The 21018-nt window shown below is 30.8% G+C and overlaps 1 protein-coding gene across 4 annotated transcripts in view; it reads left to right on the forward strand.

Moving 5' to 3' along the window:
• Positions 1-19527, forward strand: part of LOC143042720 (tyrosine-protein kinase Tec-like) — a 33418-nt gene extending 13891 nt beyond the window's left edge. For 3 of the 4 annotated variants that reach the window (XM_076215156.1, XM_076215158.1, XM_076215157.1), the window contains exons 9-19: positions 352-483; positions 2384-2413; positions 4994-5115; positions 6426-6503; positions 10051-10115; positions 10807-10910; positions 12045-12133; positions 12732-12930; positions 14086-14204; positions 15060-15220; positions 16394-19527. In XM_076215156.1, the coding sequence (XP_076071271.1) occupies positions 352-483; positions 2384-2413; positions 4994-5115; positions 6426-6503; positions 10051-10115; positions 10807-10910; positions 12045-12133; positions 12732-12930; positions 14086-14204; positions 15060-15220; positions 16394-16486 (1192 nt within the window). In that variant the 3' untranslated portion in view covers positions 16487-19527. The remainder of the gene's footprint in view (positions 1-351; positions 484-2383; positions 2414-4993; positions 5116-6425; positions 6504-10050; positions 10116-10806; positions 10911-12044; positions 12134-12731; positions 12931-14085; positions 14205-15059; positions 15221-16393) is intronic. The other variant, XM_076215160.1, reaches the window with a different exon arrangement.
• The last annotated feature ends 1491 nt before the right edge of the window (positions 19528-21018 follow it).

Genomic DNA, 21018 nt, shown 5'->3' on the forward strand with positions numbered 1-21018 from the left:
AGACGTGCTCAATACCCATACTTTTTGTTGATTGTTTACTATAAGGTGACAATCAGTAAAGTTCGGCTTCAAAACACAGTATTTAATGAGCTACCATATTTGTTAAAACTTAACAGACAGAAAGAAAACAAATTGACGATTATACGATGTATTTGCGTAAAAATGATAAAATCAAGCACAGAAGATTCAGTTTATGATAAAAGCATGCATTGGTTCAAGAATTGGATAAACATTATTTTTCATCAGTCACTCGTTTCATATGACTTTAATGAGAAAGAAATAATCTTTGATAAATTGATACATGTATATCCAATTGTGTATATCTATAAATAACAATATTGTTATTTTTAGTTGGTTTTGTAAAAGTTATTCTCGAGAACGGAGTGAGCAGGTTTTAAGAAAGGAAGGAAGAGAAGGATGTTTCTTAGTGAGGGAATCCAGTACACCCGGAATGTTTACTTTGTCTCTGTATACTTCAGAAAGGTGGGTATTGTCATGATCGTAGTTACTTATATTACTTACTTGTATGTGCGTTTTTAACAACCTTGACTGGCTTTACAGCCCTCACACAGTCAGGATAACTATATGATTATAGTTGCATAAATATGATTGTACATTGCTATATTTAATATTTTAAATATTAATTTTCATATTGGTATTTTAAAATTATTGGATTAACACGATTAAGGATGTTCACCTCTGAGGAGCCAAAAATTTCTAGAAATTAAACTTTTATTCTTAACTTGATTTTTTCGGTTGATCAGGGATCTCCATGGATGAAAATTGAACGATAGAGGAACTTACACATTACAAACCGTGTCTACGCTGTACAGTGTAGCGCGATCGGAAGTATTTTATCCCTCTATACAAGGAATCGTGAACATGCTAAATCATTGCTTATTTAAATTATATTTATTTGAATTTTCACTATAGAATAGAAGTATCAATATTTTCATTTATTGCCGTTTTTAACCATTCAAATGCCAAGTCTTTATAGTCCCCCTTTAGTCGAGAATGACCAAAAGCTGTCATGAAGGTCCCCATGTAGATTTCTTGTATTTTTGGTAATTGTTAATATGGGGGTTAAAAATCAAATGATGTGGAGCTTATTTTTCATGGACAGTTGTCAAATTCAGAACCCATTACCTTTATGGCTGATTTGCAGCAACAACAAAACGATTCGTACGGGTTATGTAAAAGGTTAAAGAGATTTGTAAAGCAAACATTCTTCTTCTTCTTCTTTAGTTACAGAAAACCATCAACATTTTGAAGATTACTTTCTGGCGCATGCCTGATTGAGGTTGCTTTTTAAAATTTATTTCAATTTTTCTTTATTTTTAAGCTTTACAATTTTTATAGAACTTTTGAAAACAAATGAAAACTTTTTAATGACTTTATCTGTCAAATTGATGCTGTGCAACATGCATCTTTTGAGTCTGAATAGAAACCGGAAACGCGGATGTATCAATTTGATTGTAATATACGAAATGAATTCGGAATTACGATACGATATTTCTTTACAGGAAATATTTAAGTTTTTACTTTTAAACTTTTAAAGTAATTCTAAATTATCGTTACAGCAGTATTCAAGTTATTTGCAATGAAATAATATTTATTGTTTTGCGTCTTATTTTGTACTTCTTAAAAAAGGGGGATGCTGATTGCGTAAGTCAAAATAAAGCACGTGTTAAACTGTTTTCTTTGTAACTGGTTTATTAATTTTTTTTATTTAATCTAAATTATCATAATCATTTGCTAAAACTTAGTTGATTAATTCGACAAATGGATCGTCTATTCTCAGATAAGTATTCTCCTGTGTGGTTTATTGATCTACCTGTACAAGCTCAGGTACAACTGATTATCGATCTTAATCCGGATATCCCTCAGGCGTTAGAACTGTATTGGATTATAACATAAAAAGCCTAAGGGTTATGCAATTACATGCATTTGATAATAATTGATAAAAAAAATGGCGTCGGGCTGCAAAAAACGATGAAGTTTTGAACGATGGCGGAAGACAATTTAACGATGGCGCAAAACAATTTAACGATGGCGCAAGTCATTTGACGATGGCGCAAGACATTTGAACGATGGCGGGGCGCCATCGTTAAACAGGCCATGGAGATCCCTGTTGATATGACTGTAAACAATAATTGGTGGAGAAAAATCATATTGCAAAAAATGGATAAGTAATTTATGGATTGAGGACAAGCATACATTACTTAGCAATCTTAGCCATATCACAATAGATTAGACTTTTTATTATGTTACAGGTATCTTACTAACAAAAAAACAATCTATAATATTTTTTAAGGTTGTTTATGCTGAAAATAAGATTATTCATATTCATATAATTTGGCCTTACTGTGAATGTTACTTGCAGGCCTAGGTCAAGCATTATGTCAAAATTCAGGTACTAAAATTACTGCTTTATTGCAAACTTCCCCCTTGGCAGACTTCATTCAAATTTCTTGTGAGGTACAAATATGTAATATTATGGTCAGACAATTTCAAAATTTGTTTAGAATAGTCAAACACCACTGATTATCTTTCTACTGGATTTTATGGATTAAAAGAACATCTTGTGAGTAGTTGTGGGAAGCCGTTAAAATGGCGTTTCCAGTAGGGGTTTAAAAAAAATGAAGGTTTCGACTTGTTGATAATTATTTTTTTATGTGATAATTGTAAATTACTGTTTCCAAGAACCTAATAACTTAAGATGAAATAAATTTGAGTGAAGTCTAGATATCTATTACCTGTAGCAGTATATATGCCAGTCATTAAAATCATATACTGTAAACCAACTTATTTTCGCGAGCGATTTATTCACGACTTTCGCGAGGAGAAAAATAACGTGAATATAAATCGTCGCGAATAGGTTAATCATTATTAATCTGCATCAAGTAAATAAGAAAATCACGAATTTTAAAAGGCGTGAAATGGACTAGAATGGGTAAAACGCGAAATAAAGTATCCGCGAAAATAAGTTGGTTAACAGTAATCTTACAGTAATCTTATAATATTCAGATGTGTATTTTTGTAGTTATTTTATGGCAAAGGTGTTGTTTTTGGTTTGCTTTTTCATTGTCATCTCAATAATTTTTTATTGAGGAAACTAAATGTGAAATCCTTTTAAGAATAAGTCATGTTTTTTTATTTTGAAACATTTTGTTTTTTTTATAGTTATGTGTAAGTATTTTAGTTAGAATATACTTTAAACATTGTTTAGTATTCATTAATATCTCTGGTAATGGTTTCTTGAGAATTAGTGTATAAATTTAGTATTTTAGTATACTTTAAACATGTTAAGTATTCATTAATATATCTCTGGTGATGGTTTCTGTAGATTTATTGCATCCATTTAGTATACTGTAAACATGTTAAGTATCCATTGGTACACCTAGTGATGGTTTCAGGAGATTTATTGCATCAATTTATATACACTTTATCATGTGGTTAAATGGTTTAATATTATTAAAAATTATACTGTGGATTGATATATTTTTGTGGGTAATAATTTTCGTGGATTGCTGAAAACTTGCATATTGTGAATATTTGATTTCGTGGTTCTGCCAATCATTATATACAAATCCTATAGCAAATATGATATTGGTTGAATATTTAAATTTGTGGTTCACTTGTACCAACGAAACCCACGAATATTGGTATTTAACGATTAATAATGAATTCACAGTTGTTCCCTCCTCACTCTAGCACAGCTCTAACCTCCATTCACTTTCTTCACACTATAATGAACTTATAATAAGGATACATGGAACCTAGTTGGTGTTTTAATGCTCCATTTATGGGCGTTATGTTTTCTGGTCTGTGTGTCCATTCATTCTTTTGTCCATCGGTCTGTCTGTTTGTCCTTGCTTCAGGTTAAAGTTTTTGGTCAAGGTAGTTTTTGATGAAGTTGAAGTCCAATCAACTTGAAATTTAGTACACATGTTCCTTATGATATGATCTTTCTAATTGTAATGCCAAATTAGAGATTTTACCCCATTTTCAGGATCCATGGAACATAGGAAATGATAGTGCGGATTGGGCATCCATGTACTTAGGACACATTCTTGTTTTTTGATATATGAGCTGTGTCAGAGAGAGAAATTGACCTTATGCAAATGAATATCAATGCATCAGCTGTTAACCTTTTTTGAGTTGAACACATCTACGGAAAGCATGCAACAGTTTAAAAATTGAGTTGTTATAATAACACTACAAAACACATCAAAATTCATCTTATATTTCTTATTTGAGTATTCCAAAATCAATCAAAATCTTGTATGACGTATGTGTGCACTTGCAGAAGGTTAATTTCCATTCCATGCAGCTCATATAATACTGTAGTGTATATTTTTATAAATTGGAGAATGTGGTGTTAATTGCAGATCTTTTGTCAGTGTTTGTAGTCTTTATTAACTTTATTTACAATTTTTCTTAACCAAAATGTAATTAGATTTCAAGCAATTTGTCTGTAGTAAGGGAAGAAAGGTTTTCCTGCTGAAGGTCAGCGCTAGCAAGGTTAAAGGTCAACTCTGACAGCATATATACCAGTCTTGGAACAAAAGGGGATTAAATTCATGTTACAATACATCAAAATCTTATCATCCTCATATATTTATTGCTCGACATTAGACAGCAATCAACATGATCAATCGATCATACTATGTTCCACCAATGTCTGTAAGATACATGTTGACTCTTTTAAAGGAAAGGGTAAAGATTAGATTGTGGTGTTCTGCATACGGAAGCTGACCAAATAAAAAAACAGATAGTTTTGCTTATTAAATCATGTTAATATGCTTTTATATTTTCTTAGAAATTGCTTTATAAAAAATCCATTTAACTTGATCTTTACAGTAGATGTTGTTTACTACTTGAATTTGACATAAGCCTCAATCCATCGATCTTCTTGAGTGCTCTTTGATAGGAACAGAGTTTATAATAGAATTAAAAATAATCTCAATAATTTTATAATTTGTATTTTCAGTGATGGAACAGTTAAACATTATCATATAAAGAAAAATACTGAAGGAATGTTTTACATAGCAGAAAAACATGCATTCCCCTCAGTTCAGGATTTAGTTCATTATCACAAACATGATTCAGCAGGTAGGTAAAATATTTTTAGGTTGTGTGATGGAGGGACTGCTGTTAAAGGGGGTACTAAACACCTTGACTAAAGTAAGTTTGGCTCATTATACCCCCACTTTAAACCGCTTTAAAAAAAGGGGGGGTATACTGTTTTACCTGTCTGTCCATCCATCCTTCCGTCAGTCTGTCAGTCCGTCCCATAAATATATTTCGTCCCATTTTTCTCAGGAACTACAATACAAGGATTTCTAAAATTTGGTTTCAGGGTTTATATAAGTCAGCTATACCGTGTGATGCGTTTTCAGATTCATCACTCAGTAACTTCCTGTTTACCGAACACTTGTATGATTTTACACATGATAGCAAAGTTGAAAATTTTCGTCACATTTTTCTCATGTTTCTCAGGAACTACAATACAAGGATTTCTGAAATTTGGTTTCAGGGTTTATATAAGTGGGTATCATCAGTCAGCAGTATAAAAAGTTTACAATATTTACTTTGACCCTTTGACAAAATATAAAAAAATCAATAAATTGAACCACACACTTTATCGGAAAAAAATCATTGGATATATATAGAAGTTTGATAAATCATTATTTTTATTGCTTAATATTTCCTTAACAATAGAATGTGATTAAAATGTTCAACTGAATTTTACAGCATCATCTCCCTGTAGTGCTATGTACCACCTTAATGTTTGATAGCAAATAATATACACATAGTCAGACTGAGAGCCTGTTAATATGATGTGAATACATACCATGCATACCCTGCTTTCTAGTAGAATGACAATGTGAGATAGATTTTTAAGGTGGTACCTAACACTACAGGGAGACAACTCTGTAAAATCAGCAGAACGTTTTAATGACGTTGTGTTCTCAAAGGAATATTAAGCTTCTCAATGATCAAAACAAGTTTTTGTCAAACTGCTATATAACCAGTGTATTTTTTCTGATTAAACGGTTGGTTCAAATTTTTTGAAATTTTTATATTTTTGTCAAAGGTTCAAAATACTTTGTCAAAATTTTATGAAAATTAATCGAGCCAAATTAATTTTAGTTAAAGTGTTGGGTACCACCTTAAAGAGCTAGTTTGTAAGATGATTTGTCAGCCTACCAGCTGACCAGAAGCATTATTTTAACTCTGAGCTATGTAGTCTGCATTTATGGTTCTCCTAAATGCAGAGAATTAGCAGCGAATAAAAAAATATAAAAGGTGTTTAAATCAAGTAATGATTACCTTAACTAATTTGCTAATCCTTGGTCTAATTCACTGTTTTGTACCTGCATATATCTATTAATAGTGATACATGTATTCTTATCTTTCAGGACTGTCAACACGATTAAGAAGTCCCCCAGCACCAGAGGGAGGTAAAACAGCACCAGCTACTGCAGGATTTGGTCATAGTAAGTTTAATTTTGGCCTATGAAAAACTTTGGTTGCAATTCTATTATAGGCTACAAATCTTTTTACCAAATAATCTTATGACTTACATTGATCGTAAGCTAAACTGAAATGTTCATGACTTACAAATATTTTTTTGTGGCAATTTTCTTGTGTGACACAGTGTTCTCCCCAGGTCGTTTTAGCGTTGCGCTTTTCAGCGCTATCACAATTTCCTGCTGTTCTATTGCACTGAACGCAGCGCTATCCAACGCAAGCGCGTCGCTATATTTAAAAAAAAAAATCAAATTTCCCGCTTATTTTTCACTTCGGATCATGTGATTGACTGGTTTACTATTTCTGAATAAATTGTTTCCGTTGTATAAAGTAACTCCACAGGACCAGTCTAATAAATTTTACAAAATGGCGACTTTGAAAAATCAAAATAAACAAAGATTTCAACATTGACATCTATTTTTTTTAATTTAAAGAATATATAGAGGCATATATGAATGAAATGAGATGAAATAAATTGGCTGCATTTCCCGACGACACTCACAAACTTGTTTTACAAACTTTGAACAAATGATGATTTTAAAAACGATCATACACAGGGGTTTGTTACAATTTGCCGTGTTTACTATCCATACGAACCCCGAAAATGAGCAAGTCTTTGAAGTATTTATTATCAACTTACCAAACTAATAATTGTTTAATCAGCAATTCTACAGTAATGAATTTTACCATTTGAAAACATTTGAGAGGATATGATTAGAAAAACAAACCCCAAGCTGATACGACTTGAGAAATTCACTTTCTCGATGTCCAGCTTGGATGAAGCCATTTGAATATTATAAAACGTTAAAAAAAATGAGAAATCATTATGCTAAAAAATGTCCTGTCAAACGCTGTGAGGTTATCAGTACACTGCTACAGTGGGTTATGAAACCAAACACAGAAACTGACAATGACTTTATTGTTGATCCTACATGTTCTGCAACATCACCTGTTAGTGCTAAGAAATCTTCACAGAGGCAGTCTGGTATAGACCCATCATGGAAAAAGACTTCTCCTTGGGTTTTATACACAGATAATATAATATTATATGAATTTACAATGGAGAAAAAAGGACTCTTCTTCTATATCCAGACAATAACATTAACAAACAAAGGGTTAACTTCCATGAGCATGATGAGGACATCATTGAAATCATCGCGCCGTGACAATGTTACTGAAAATTGTAGAAAATTACGCGCTTAACACAGCGCTATCCAAAAATCCTGGGGAGAACACTGGACAATATTCCCTGTTTTTTTTATTATAATAATGAAAATTGTTTCCATATTTTGTGTGCATCCCAAATTTGTCTGGAAGATTTTATTAATTCGTGAAATTTTTGCAATTGAACATGATTAATAAAATGTAGCTACCAAAAGCCATGTTTTTATACGACCGCAAAATTTGAAAAATTTTTCGTCGTATATTGCTATCACGTTGGCGTCGTCGGCGTCGTCGTCGGCGTCCGAATACTTTTAGTTTTCGCACTCTAACTTTAGTAAAAGTGAATACAAATCAATTAAATTTTAACACAAGGTTTATGACCACAAAAGGAAGGTTGGGATTGATTTTGGGAGTTTTGGTCCCAACAGTTTAGGAATAAGGGGCCCAAAGGGTCAAATTGAACTTTGTGTGATTTCATCAAAAATTGAATAATTGGGGTTCTTTGATATGCCGAATCTAACTATGTATGTAGATTCTTAATTTTTGGTCCCGTTTTCAAATTGGTCTACATTAAGGTCCAAAGGGTCCAAAATTAAACTTAGTTTGATTTTAACAAAAATTGAATCCTTGGGGTTCTTTGATATGCTGAATTTAAAAATGAACTTAGATTTTTAATTATTGGCCTAGTTTTCAAGTTGGTCCAAATGGGGGTCCAAATTTAAACTTTGTTTGATTTCATCAAAAATTGAATAAATGGGTTCTTCGATATGCCAAATCTAACTGTGTATGTAGATTCTTAATTTTTGGTCCAGTTTTCAAATTGGTCTACATTAAGGTCCAAAGGGTCCAAAATTAAACTAAGTTTGATTTTAACAAAAATTAAATTCTTGGGCTTATTTGATATGCTTTATCTAAACATGTACTTTGCTTTTTGATTATGGGCCCAGTTTTCAAGTTGGTCCAAATCAGGATTCCATATCAAGTATTGTGCAATAGCAAGAAATTTTCAATTGCACAGTATTGCACAATAGCAAGAAATATCTAATTGCACAATATTGTGCAATAGCAATTAATTTTCAATTGGAGTTATCTTTCTTTGTATAGAATAGTAGTTGATTTTATATGTTGGAAATTTGCCAGACATGACTATGATGTCATTTTCTATTTTTATTTGCCAATAACTTTATGTAAGTAACTTCATTGGAAATTTGCCAATATAAAATGTTGCTGATGAAGCTTTTTTTCCCTTATCTTACCTAAAATGTTTTTAGATAATGTATGTTGGACATTTGCCAGACATGACTATGATGCCATTGTCTATTTTTATTTGCCAATAATTTTATGTAAATAACTTCATTGGAAATTTGCCAATATAAAATGTTGCTGATGAAGTTTTTTTTATTGTTTTATACAATAAACAATGTATATTCACTTTTACTACCAACCAATCTTTACCATTCAGTGATAACAAGCACTATATTTTACATTTTAATATTTTATGATGTATTTAAAAGAGTAGTTATTGTTGCAAACTCCATTAGAAATTTGAATTGATATCAGTTTTGGAAAAAGGGAAACGGGGATGTGAAAAAAGGGGGGGGGGGGTTTAAATTTTTCTCATTTCAGATTTCATAAATAAAAAGAAAATTTCTTCAAACATTTTTTTGAGAGGATTAATATTCAACAGCATAGTGAATTGCTCAAAGGCAAAAAAAACTTTTAAGTTCATTAGACCACATTCGTTCTGTGTCAGAAACCTATGCTGTGTCATGATCAACTATTTAATTTTAGATTTAAAAAGTTTGAAGAAGAAATCTTTGATTGATTTGTAAAATCTTGACATTTGTTTTGTGTAAAAAAAAACCATGTAATATCAAAAATTTGATCACAATCCAAATTCAGAGCTGTATCACGCTTGAATGTTTTGTCCATACTTGCCCCAACTGTTCAGGGTTCGACCTCTGCGGTCGTATAAAGCTGCGCCCTGCGGAGCACCTGGTTATATTATTATATATGATGGTCAACAAATATCAAATTGATTGAATCATGAGGTGCTTGGATATTAATGTGTTGGCACAACATAACTAGACTAGTTACAAAATCCAGTTGAGTAGAATTTAGAAGATGCATTCAAATCTTATTTTTTCTAGCATCATGCACTAGCTATATAAAAAAGAAGATGTGGTATGATTGGCAATGAGACAACTGTCCACAAGAGACCAAAATGACACAGAAATTTACAATTATAGGTCACTGTACAGCCTTCAACAATGAGCAAAGCCCATACTGCATAGTCAGCTGTTTACTTGTTATTGATGAAATTATATGATATATGCATTTTTATTTTAGGTAAATATGAAATAGATCCCACAGAAATAGTAATAGAACAACAATTAGGGGCTGGATGTTTTGGTGTAAGTATCGGCTTAAAGAAATATTATTCTAGAAAAATATGTGACAGAGTTTATTGAGTTTTTATTCAACAAAAGTAGCTCTACTTGACAATAATAAAAACAGAAGTTTTAGTTATAAAATATGAAAGTATTACCAATGTTATTTCAACTGATCGGGCAGAGCTTACATTTTAATTTGCATAAGGATAGTCTATTCGAAGATGTGTGTGACAAGGATGATTGCCGTTATAATTATTACTGATTTCTAATCACCTATCAGTGTCATCAAAGGAATTTAATAAATAATGACTGGACACTTCATTAATGAGTTTATCCTATAACACTTATCTATAGATGGACTGGTTTATTATGAGCGAACCTGTTAAACTCCGCCCAGTCAAGTGAAATAAATTGAGTAATATCTAAAACATGAATTTTGTAAAGCAATAAGCATGATAAGATTAAAATAACTTTGCAGGACCTCTTTTTCTTAATAAAAGTTGTTTCCCATATATATGTGTCAGAGTAATTGTTCTTTGTTATAATACTGGTTTTAGTGGAAATCTTGTGATCTTTGAAAAAATTGCTTATTTAGATAAAAAATATAGGAAAACTAGATTGTCGTGTGGCATTGTTAATTTTATCATTGTTCGAAATTTATGAAATAAGTTTTAATTGTAATTTGAAGAAAAAAATTGTTGTTTTATTTTAGACTGTTAACCAGGGTAAATGGAAAGGAAAGGTTGTAGCAGTTAAAATGATGAAGGAAGGCACAATGTCTGAAGATAGTTTTATAGAGGAAGCAAGAACTATGACGTAAGGCTGAAATACAAAAGGGGCCAAAATAGATTCAAAAGGAGGCTAAAAAAATATGATTCATAACAAGAGGGGCGAAAGATACCAGAGGAACAGTCAAACTCATAAATCGAAAATAAACTGACAAGGCATTGGCTGAAATACAAAAGGGGTTAAATAGATTCATAAGGAGGCTAAAAAAATAAGATTCATAATGAGGCTTGGATAATTGCATAAGTCTGACAAATTTGCTATGAAAACTCTGTTGAAAAAAAAGCAAAACAAGCAAAAAGAAAACTCGTTTAATTAGATAGCAAGAACTCACAATAGTCTGAAATATAAATTAAAAGAAGACACTATTTTACAAAGTACTAAAAAACAAAAAAACAAAACACCCATATTAACACACTGAAATTAGCTTTCATTCATCATTATGTTAGAACTTTAATAAAAGCCTTGACATACAAAAAAAAAGAAAAAAATACAGTGTCAAAAATAGCTTTGCATTAAAGAGACTTAAAGTTGCAAAAATGATAGAATTGAATAAGAACAATCAAGAAGAAAAATGATCAAATGTTTAGTTAATGTCAAAAAGAAAGTAACTAGAAATACAGATTTACAAATCTTAATGTGCAGAGTTTATTCAACAATGGACTAATAGCCACTTTGTATGGTCTATATCTTCCAAACTAAATGATATAAGAATAAGAAGTTTTGGTATGATTGCCAATGAGACAAATATCCACCTGAGACCAAATGACTAATTAGATGTATGCAATTATAGGTCACCATAGTTATGGTCTTCAACAATGAGCAAAACCTAAACCATATATAGTAGGCCACAAAAGGGTGCAACATAACAAATTGTAAATTGATTCAGTTTAGAAAATTAACAACCTGATTTATGAACAAACAATAGACTAAATAATAGATTTATTTGACAACAACTAAAAAAGGAATTCTTAATAGACACAGAATTCAATTCAGCAGAGCAACATAAGAAATGACATCAACACTGATATCTCAATAAAACGTCACAGCACCAAGGACAATCTCTCTTGTAAGTCTCAAACTTATACCTAAGTAATTATTCAAGTGGTAGTAAATGTCTTGTAAAGGCTTGTTTTATTTGAAAATATCTCATTTAATTTTCAGACAATTAAATCATCCAAATTTAGTACAGTTGTATGGTATTGTAACTAAAAGACGGCCACTTATTATTGTAACAGAATTAATGCCATATGGTAAGTAATGAAGAAAAATAAGTCACCTTTTTAGCTTTTGCATTTTTTATGCCCCAGTGATTAGGTGAAGGGTTCTTGAATTATGTCCCTTTATAAATGAATAATTGCTGAATACACTCTAACTTTACTACATTGCATATTTACAAGCAAGGGCATCTGTGCCCATGGAACACATTCTTTTATTTTTTTCTACTTTATTCAACACAGACCTGACTTTGCCTTTTTCCTATTTGATGTTGCTGCAAGTCAGAATTTTGTAAACAGGAAATTATAGACAGATATTTGATAGGAACTACTTACAACAGACAACAGTTTTTTTTATAAAGTTACATTATGTTGTGCATCTTATGATCATTTTGTCAACTATTTTGAGGCCCTGTCCACTAGATCATAGTCTTATGACTTTGAATTAATAAGCAATGTTGCTATTCATCAGATTGTCTTTTACAGCATTTTATGCCGACAGGTAAGACATATCTCTGTGTCAATTCTTTATTTTCTTATAAAAAATCTATCATGTTTAATAAAAAAAATACACCATTTAGAATTTTCTGAAAACAAAATAATGTCGATATTCATCTCCTTTTCAATTTTACAGGTTCACTTTTAACTTATTTGAGAAGACATAAGGCAAGATTAATGCCTAAAACTGCAACATTATTAGACATATGTTCTCAAGTGTGTAATGGAATGGCTTATTTAGAAAAACGGAAATTCATTCATCGAGATCTTGCAGCAAGAAATTGTTTGGTGGGAGAAAGTATGGTTGTAAAGGTTGCTGATTTTGGTTTAGCTAGGTAAGAAACTTTACGTGCTAGGATTGCAATGAGAATTGAAATACTGGTACAATTTGTCAGTCCATATTGATTCCTGGTTTCAAAAGCATCAGTTTACAGCCATTTTTGGAATACATGAATCAATTCAATGTGCTTTGATTTTAACAGGATTTGATATGTACTGAAAATTCAGAAATTATTGGGTGATTTTTAAAGAATTGACAAAAATGCGAGTTTAATTATTGAAATTTCCAAAAAAGTGCACACAGGTCTATATTTCGGTTATCAGAATGCAAGTTCTTATTATTGTGATACTCACCCAATTGCATTATTCGCATTAATAAAGCCCTTGCAGTAATTTCTGAATTGACAGTATACTATATAGCTATATCATCATGATCATAGATATAGGAAGATGTGGTATGAGTGCCAATGAGACAACTCTCCATCCAAGTAACAATTTATATAAGTAAACCATTATAGGTCACGGTACAGCCTCAACACGGAGCCTTGGCTCACACCAAACGTTAAGCTATAAAAGGCCCCAAAAATTGCTAGTGTAAAACCATTCAAATGGGAAAAACCAACGGTCTAATATATAACAAATACTGTATGTATAGAACTATCCTGCATATCAAATTTCTGGTGTAAAATTTTATGAAAATTGTTACTGATTAAACAATTTTACTTTGTTTATATTTATGATTTGTTTCTGTGCATTACACAAAATATTCAAAGGAATTGCTGACCTATATATGTATTCTTGTTATATTGTGTTTATAAATGTAAAATAAAATCATTGTTTTACTATTACTCAGTTATAACTAATGTTGATATGAAGGGTGAAAATTATGGTGTTTTTTTTTATGTTTGGTTGCTACCTCATTGACATATATACCATGTATATATATTTTATCAATCATACTGAAAGTGATCTTTCTCATAATTAAAATGCTGATTTTTTTTCTCAAAACAAAATTGACATGGTCATTCTGGTGGAGAGTTGTCTCATTGGCAATCTATCATATCTTATTTGTATATTGATATATATATATATATCTATAAAATGCTATAAGACTTATGATTTATCTTTAGATATATGTATGACAAGAACGCCACATATTTTGTAGTATAGATAATATATTTTTTTTTTAATTGTTTTGTTTATATTTCCAGATATGTTTTGGATGATGAATACACAAGCTCTCAAGGAACAAAATTCCCAGTAAAATGGGCACCACCTGAAGTATTAAATTTTACTCGTTTTAGCAGTAAATCTGATGTATGGGCATTTGGTATGTATATATATATACCAATGTTAAAAAAGTAAAATTACAAAAACACAAAACTCCAAGGAAAGTCTATAATCAAATGGCAAATTCAAAAGCTCTAACACATCAAACTAATTGACAACTGTCATATTCCTGACTTAGTATAGGTATTTTCTTGAGAAGAAACTGGATTCATATCTAGCTAAATAACCTTTCACTTGTATGACAGTTGCACAAAATTATATTATATTTACAATGATGTATATATACAGACATAATAGGTATAAATGTGAAAATATGAGTACAGCATTGTGTTATATAAACACAATCACTATAACACAAACAAGTATGTGAACAAAGAAACACAAAAAAGGAATGCAGACAAAGCACATTAGCAAAAATGAAAGACAAGAATACAAAAATTTACAAAAGCACAATAACACAATCATTACTTTGGTGGCTTGTGACTTTTCTCATCACTTGGCAATTTGAAAGATGTTATTTTTCTTTGATTTTACTGTCACAAATTGGTTATTTCACTCAATTTTTTGCTCTTGGTGACAAATAAAAGTGAGAATGGAAATGGGGAATGTATCAAAGGGACAACAACCAGACCAAAAAGCAGAAAACAGCCAAAAGCCACCAATATGTCTTTAACACAGCGAGAAAATCCCACACCTGGAGGCGTGCTTCAGCTGGCCTCTTAATAAAGATGTGTACTAGTTCAGTGATAATGGACATCATAATATTTTACTCTGAAATGTATAAATGAAGTAAAATTTTAAATCATATAAGACTTAACAAAGGCCAGAGGCTCCTGACTTGGGACAGGTGCAAAAGTGAGGTGGATTAAATTTTATTTTTACATGTATATTGCAGGAGTGCTTATGTGGGAAACTTTCACAGGAGGTCAAATGCCATATGACAAAATGAAGAATGTTGACGTTGTTGATTACGTTTGTCAGTCACGTAGACGATTAGAACAGCCTCAAAGTTGTCCAGAAAAAGTTTATCAAGTTATGATGAAGTGCTTTAATCATGTGAGTAAATGATTGGCTATGAGATGTGTTTGATTGTAAATTCAGAAATTATTGTGATGTTTTAATTATTGCAAAAAATGTTATAATCGAAATAATTTTAACTCACATTTTGAATTTTTTTATATGAATTAAAAAAGATTTTTCTCAATATCACAAAATTTTAAATCATATTTTGTCTAAATGGACAAAATTGCAATAATAAATGCAATAATTTCTGAATTTACAGTATTCAATCAGAGTCTGGTTTTCAGTAATCCTGAATAGGAGCAAATATTCTCATCTCTCTTGAAGAAGGAATATGAGATGAATATGGTTCAGACAAAACAAATTATTTCTTGAAAAGAATCTTCGTGCTTACTGTGAATCTATTTTGTGCGTACTAATTTTCGTGAATGGAGGAAAATAATATTTTTGTGGACACTTTGATTCATGGTTATGACATATTCTTTATATGTATTCTGCATATAAAACAAAGAATTTGTATGTTTACAAACTGGAATGATTTAAAAGTTCTACAATTACTCTATATATATCAACAAAAATACCCTAAGGACTAGAAGATTTTTTCCCAAATGAAAGCTATACTGATAGATTGTATTGAGGGGGAGGACAGGGGTAAGGGAGACAGGGAGAAAGAGGGTAGGAGAAAGGAGAGGAAGGCTAGGAGAAAGGAGAAAAAGTTGGAGAAAGAAGAAAAAATAAAATATCTCTCCTTTTAAAAAATGATCTAATATTTCAAGAAAAAATATCTCAAAAGGAGATGTTTTATTCTAATGGGAGAAAGGAGAACGGGGGTAGAAGAAAGGAGAAGAGGGGTGGGAGAAGGGAGAAGGGTACCCCCTGTCCTCCCCCTCTGTATTATCTATTTAGTAAAACTAAAAGCTATTTAAACTAAAATTAACACATTAATCATGTTAATAGTCAGACATAGTATATATAGTAATTATAGATTATCTTTGGTTATCTCGACAAGATTGATATTCACACTTGAGCGGGTACAGCTATTTTACCTATGAAGATGTTGTTAATGAAAACAACAAGCACGTCAGCCCTTAGTTTCTATAATTTTTCATACCACTCTACTGTGTTGAGAAAAGAAATTATCAGTCATTAAGATTAAAGGAAAATTTCGTAAAATAGCGATAAAAGGATTTATTGTCTTTCTCTTTTCAGGATGCAGAGGGACGTCCATCATTTCAAGATTTATTACAGACATTAGGTGGCCTGATGGAGAGAGGAAATTATCCATTTATTGGTCCTGTGTGACCTCAGTCCGAGTAGGTCTTCAAATTCCTCTTCATCAACACTGAATATATCGAACAAATTGTTGAGTCTCTACCAAAACAGTATATTTCTGTGATTTAATTGTATGGTAATCATATATTGAACTATGTAGAGATAAAAATTCGATAAAACCTTGCTTTTTCCGAATAGCGACTGCTTTTAAAACTGGATAAGAGTGCTGCTGTCTTATGAAGGAATGGCAAATCTTTCATTTGTATGATATGAAAGTTTATGTGTGAACTTTGTTAAATAGCTTAATATGAATGAAGCAGTTGTATATATCTATTTACCAGTACATGTGTTAATTATTTTTTGGACAATGCAGACGGAAATTAAAACATTTCAACAAGTTAACAAAAATATGTGTAATAGTTTCTGTAGTGCCACTTGACATGTATTTAAGTATAATAAGAAATAATAGATTTTTTTTGCAATATATGCTATAATTAAGGTTAAAGTGTAAAGATATTTTGAATGTTCATTTATATCTAAATCATAACATTTAAAAAATCAATTGTGAAATGTGTATCAGGTTCTATAAATATATAGACCAAATTCACAAGATAGACTCAAACTTTTAGCTAAACAACATTTGTGTATTTATATTTTTGTTGATAATGCTTCACTTGGCCCATCATTTTGATGTATTGTTATTGCTTTTACTCCTGCTAAAAACAAAGTTTGGGTGTATACATATAGAAACCACCCTGTTTATTTTTATGCCTTGTCCATGATTTTGTTTAGTACATTTTGTACAATTGCTTGGTTGATTTCAATGAAATTTCACATAGAAACAAAAAAAGATAAACCATGTATTTTAAAGGATTTGCATGTCAGATGTAAGATAATTATATTATTCGAATATCTTAAAACAAGAAAAATTGGAGGACACTTTTATCATGATTAATTTTTTTTGGTTAGCAGGAACAAATTCAGCCATGGGAATATCATTTTTTGGCAAAACAAAAATTGTTTTGTCTTGCTCCTTGAACTTGTAAGGTCACAACCTTTTAACCTCAAATCCTGTATTCAAGCCAAATAAGTTTGTCACATTTTGTATGAAACTGTTTATAGTACATGGAAAATTCAAACATTTTATTACAGAAAAACAAAATACAATCATGTTTCTGTCTATTGATGGCCTATTTTTGTAGAGCAGTTATGATTGGGTAATAACATGCCAGTAAAAAAGTTCAATATTTGTACTTATTATTTAATGTTTACAGACATGAATATTTAACATTTTTATAAAATTCCTATAAATGATGGGGAGGACAGGGGTAAGGGAGACACGGAGAAGGGGGGTAGGAGAAAGGAGAAAGGAGAAAAAGTTGGAGAAAGGAGAAAAAATAAAATATCTCGCCTTTTAAAAAAATTTCTAATATTTCAAGAAAAAATATCTCAAAAGGAGATGTTTTATTCTAATGGGAGAAAGGAGAACGAGGTAGGAAAAAGGAGAAGGGTACCCCCTGTCATCCCCCTCATAAATGTAAGAAATAAAACTTTACAAAATAATATTTATGTACAGCTACAAATAAAGCTCAAAATTAATAGATGACTTTGTAAACATATATGATTTAATATAATGTATTAAATTGGTGTTAGGACAATTTTAAAAAACAAATGTCAGATATAATATTGTTTTTATAGTGCTATTTATTTTAATAATAAAATAAGATTTTGAAAATTGCTTGACTATTGTGATTTAATTCCAAGGTTTCTCAGGAAAACATTTATTGTCATTCCTTATAGAAATGGACCATATTGTTTCCAGCTTTTTTATGATTGTTTATGACTTAATTGTGCCAGTTTTATGATACCATTGTACATGTAATGATGATGTATTTTAAACGCCTATATTACACATTGTATTATTATTAGATACATTTCATAAACAGGGGTCTGGATTTTATTCTTCATGTCTGTTTCATATTATTTTTCAGTCATTTTTTTCTATTGTTTATATATATTTTGCAATTTTTCTCCCATTCTCAACTTTTTTCCCCATTATTTTTCTCCCATTCTCAATTTTTGGGCCTATTATTTTCTATGTTCATCAAACTCTATCCGTATCATCATACACCATAATCTAATTACCTGTTTATATTTTATGATAAAGAATTATTTAGTATTCTCACCACAAGATGATTTATATATGTTAATAGTCACTTATTTGTCACTGAAAGCTTTAATATTTATATTAGTAGTGCTATTTTCATACATTTTTACAAGAATGTATATTTTGAAGTCTTCCACAATTTGAATAATTTTGACTTTGTCAGTACATCGATACACTACAGAAATGTAATGCGCTCTCTTTATATACTGTGGATTCATTATTATTCGTCAGATACCTATTTTCGTGGATTGCATGGTAAACCATGACATTTCATGTTCAAGAAATAACAAATTTTTTATAGACTTGTATGTACATTTTGACAATACCACGAAATTGAATATCCACAAATATGTAGTTTTCCTTATTCCACGAAAATTGGTACCTTCATAAATAATTGAATCTACAGTAAATTGTTATGAAATAAGTGATTTTTAATCATCTTGAATAAAAAATTTACATATTATTGACTTATGACCACTAAAGTTCCTAATTTTTGACAGGTTACATTCTCTGTGGTCATACATAATAGTACACTGCCAAGTAAGTAAGAGAAGTAAAATCAATATTACAATTGCACCGATTGTAAGTTTGATTTTATTTCTTTTAGTAGCCCTTACTTGATTATGTACCAGAAAGTTCTATCAAATAGAACCTTACTTTAAAGGGGCGGATCCAGCCATTTTAAAAAGGGGGGTTGTTCCCAACCCAGGATAAAAAAGGGGGGTTCCAACCACATGTCCCCATTCAAATGCATTGATCATAAACAAAAAAGGGGGAGTCAAACCACCACCTCCCTGCATTCGCCACTGCTTTAATATCAAAAAAATATTTACACGAGTTAAAAATTGGTAATGTGAAAATAGACTTTTGGTCTATCAAAAGAAGTTTTTGTATTCGCTGATGCTTCAAATCATAGAACTTTTATAAAACATATTCAGTTGTGATATATGTATAAAACTAAAAATAGAATTGGGGTAAACATTATTGAGAAAGTAACTCAACAAAATAAACAACCCATAATTACCGGAAAGTTTGGGCACATGACCGACCTAATTTTGGTATTTTGCAATAAAAATAATAATAGCAGAATATCTTTTTAAGGAAGACCAAATATTTTTTTCACAAAAACTCATACAAACAAAAGACTGGAGAGATATCCTCTAAAGTTATTGGTAGATTTGTAACGAATGCATGACCCTATGTACAATTAACCTTCTGTCAACAGATGTAAGTCATTCATGAAAATCACTTCAGATTGGTGCATATCTTAATATTAAGTGCTAAAGAGACATAAAGTGTGATGTGTATTGTAAAAAAAAACCCCAACATTTTATGCATTTTTAAGCTTGATACTTGATTGCTTTTGTGTATAAATGATTCAAATATTAAAAAACAGCCAAAATGTTGAAATTTTTGTAATAATTTATAATTTGAATTAATTGTGTAATGCTGTATTAATTTAAATTTGGTTATTATTGTTAATTACCTTTCGAAAAGGTGCTTTTGCAAACTTATTGTTTCAGATGTTTTTTTATACATATGTACAGATAACCAATATGAATGCAAATGAAATAGTACATCCATGACAATTTATAATACTATGGGATTGTTTGATGACCTTGACCCCCAATACAGGTTTCACCTGGTCAGCTGTATTTTATAGATAAAAAAAAATAAGCAGAAATAATTAATGAAACATGTAAGTAAATATATGTTTCGATAGATTAAACTATAAACCGTCATCTTGAATTTTGTAAAATAATAGTACACAATCAGTCTAGTTCTTTGTTTAAATAGATCTGTAAATTTTGAGACAGACTGGCATTTAATGCCTAGCATTGGTTATTTCGATAAACAAAATTAATATTTTTTTATCGGTTTTACCAAACTTTTGCTTTTGTTTTATTCTATTTTTCAACTTAGCCAGATAAGGGGAGATAATTTAAATAACATTTTTTACTTGCAGCAAGAAAACAAGTTCTTACGGTTGTATCATCCAAAATTTAATTTTATACTTTTCCATCTCTTTTTAAAAGCTTTTATAGGGAGTAGTGTTTCAAATAGCTGCAGCTTATTGCTTGAATTAAAAGTTAGTTTTTAAGAAATTAATTTAGATGGATGCAGCATGGGCGGATCCAGCCATTTAAAAAGGGGGAGTTCCCAACCGAGGACAAAGGGGCAGTTCCAACCACATGTTCCCATTCAAATGCATTGATTGTCCAAAAAAAAGGGGGGTTTTTCACATTAAGGTAATATTTCAAGAGTCATATATGACAGTTTCTAAATTTTAAAGGGACCTTGGTGGTCTGAGTAGTCAGTTACAATGACCACTAGCCTGTTAACCCTTTTGTTTGTGTGTATAAACCCTACTCAGCAAGGTCTGTTAGACACTGGT

Source organism: Mytilus galloprovincialis, chromosome 8 (genome assembly GCF_965363235.1).
Source record: "Mytilus galloprovincialis chromosome 8, xbMytGall1.hap1.1, whole genome shotgun sequence".
Lineage (NCBI taxonomy): Eukaryota > Metazoa > Mollusca > Bivalvia > Mytilida > Mytilidae > Mytilus > Mytilus galloprovincialis.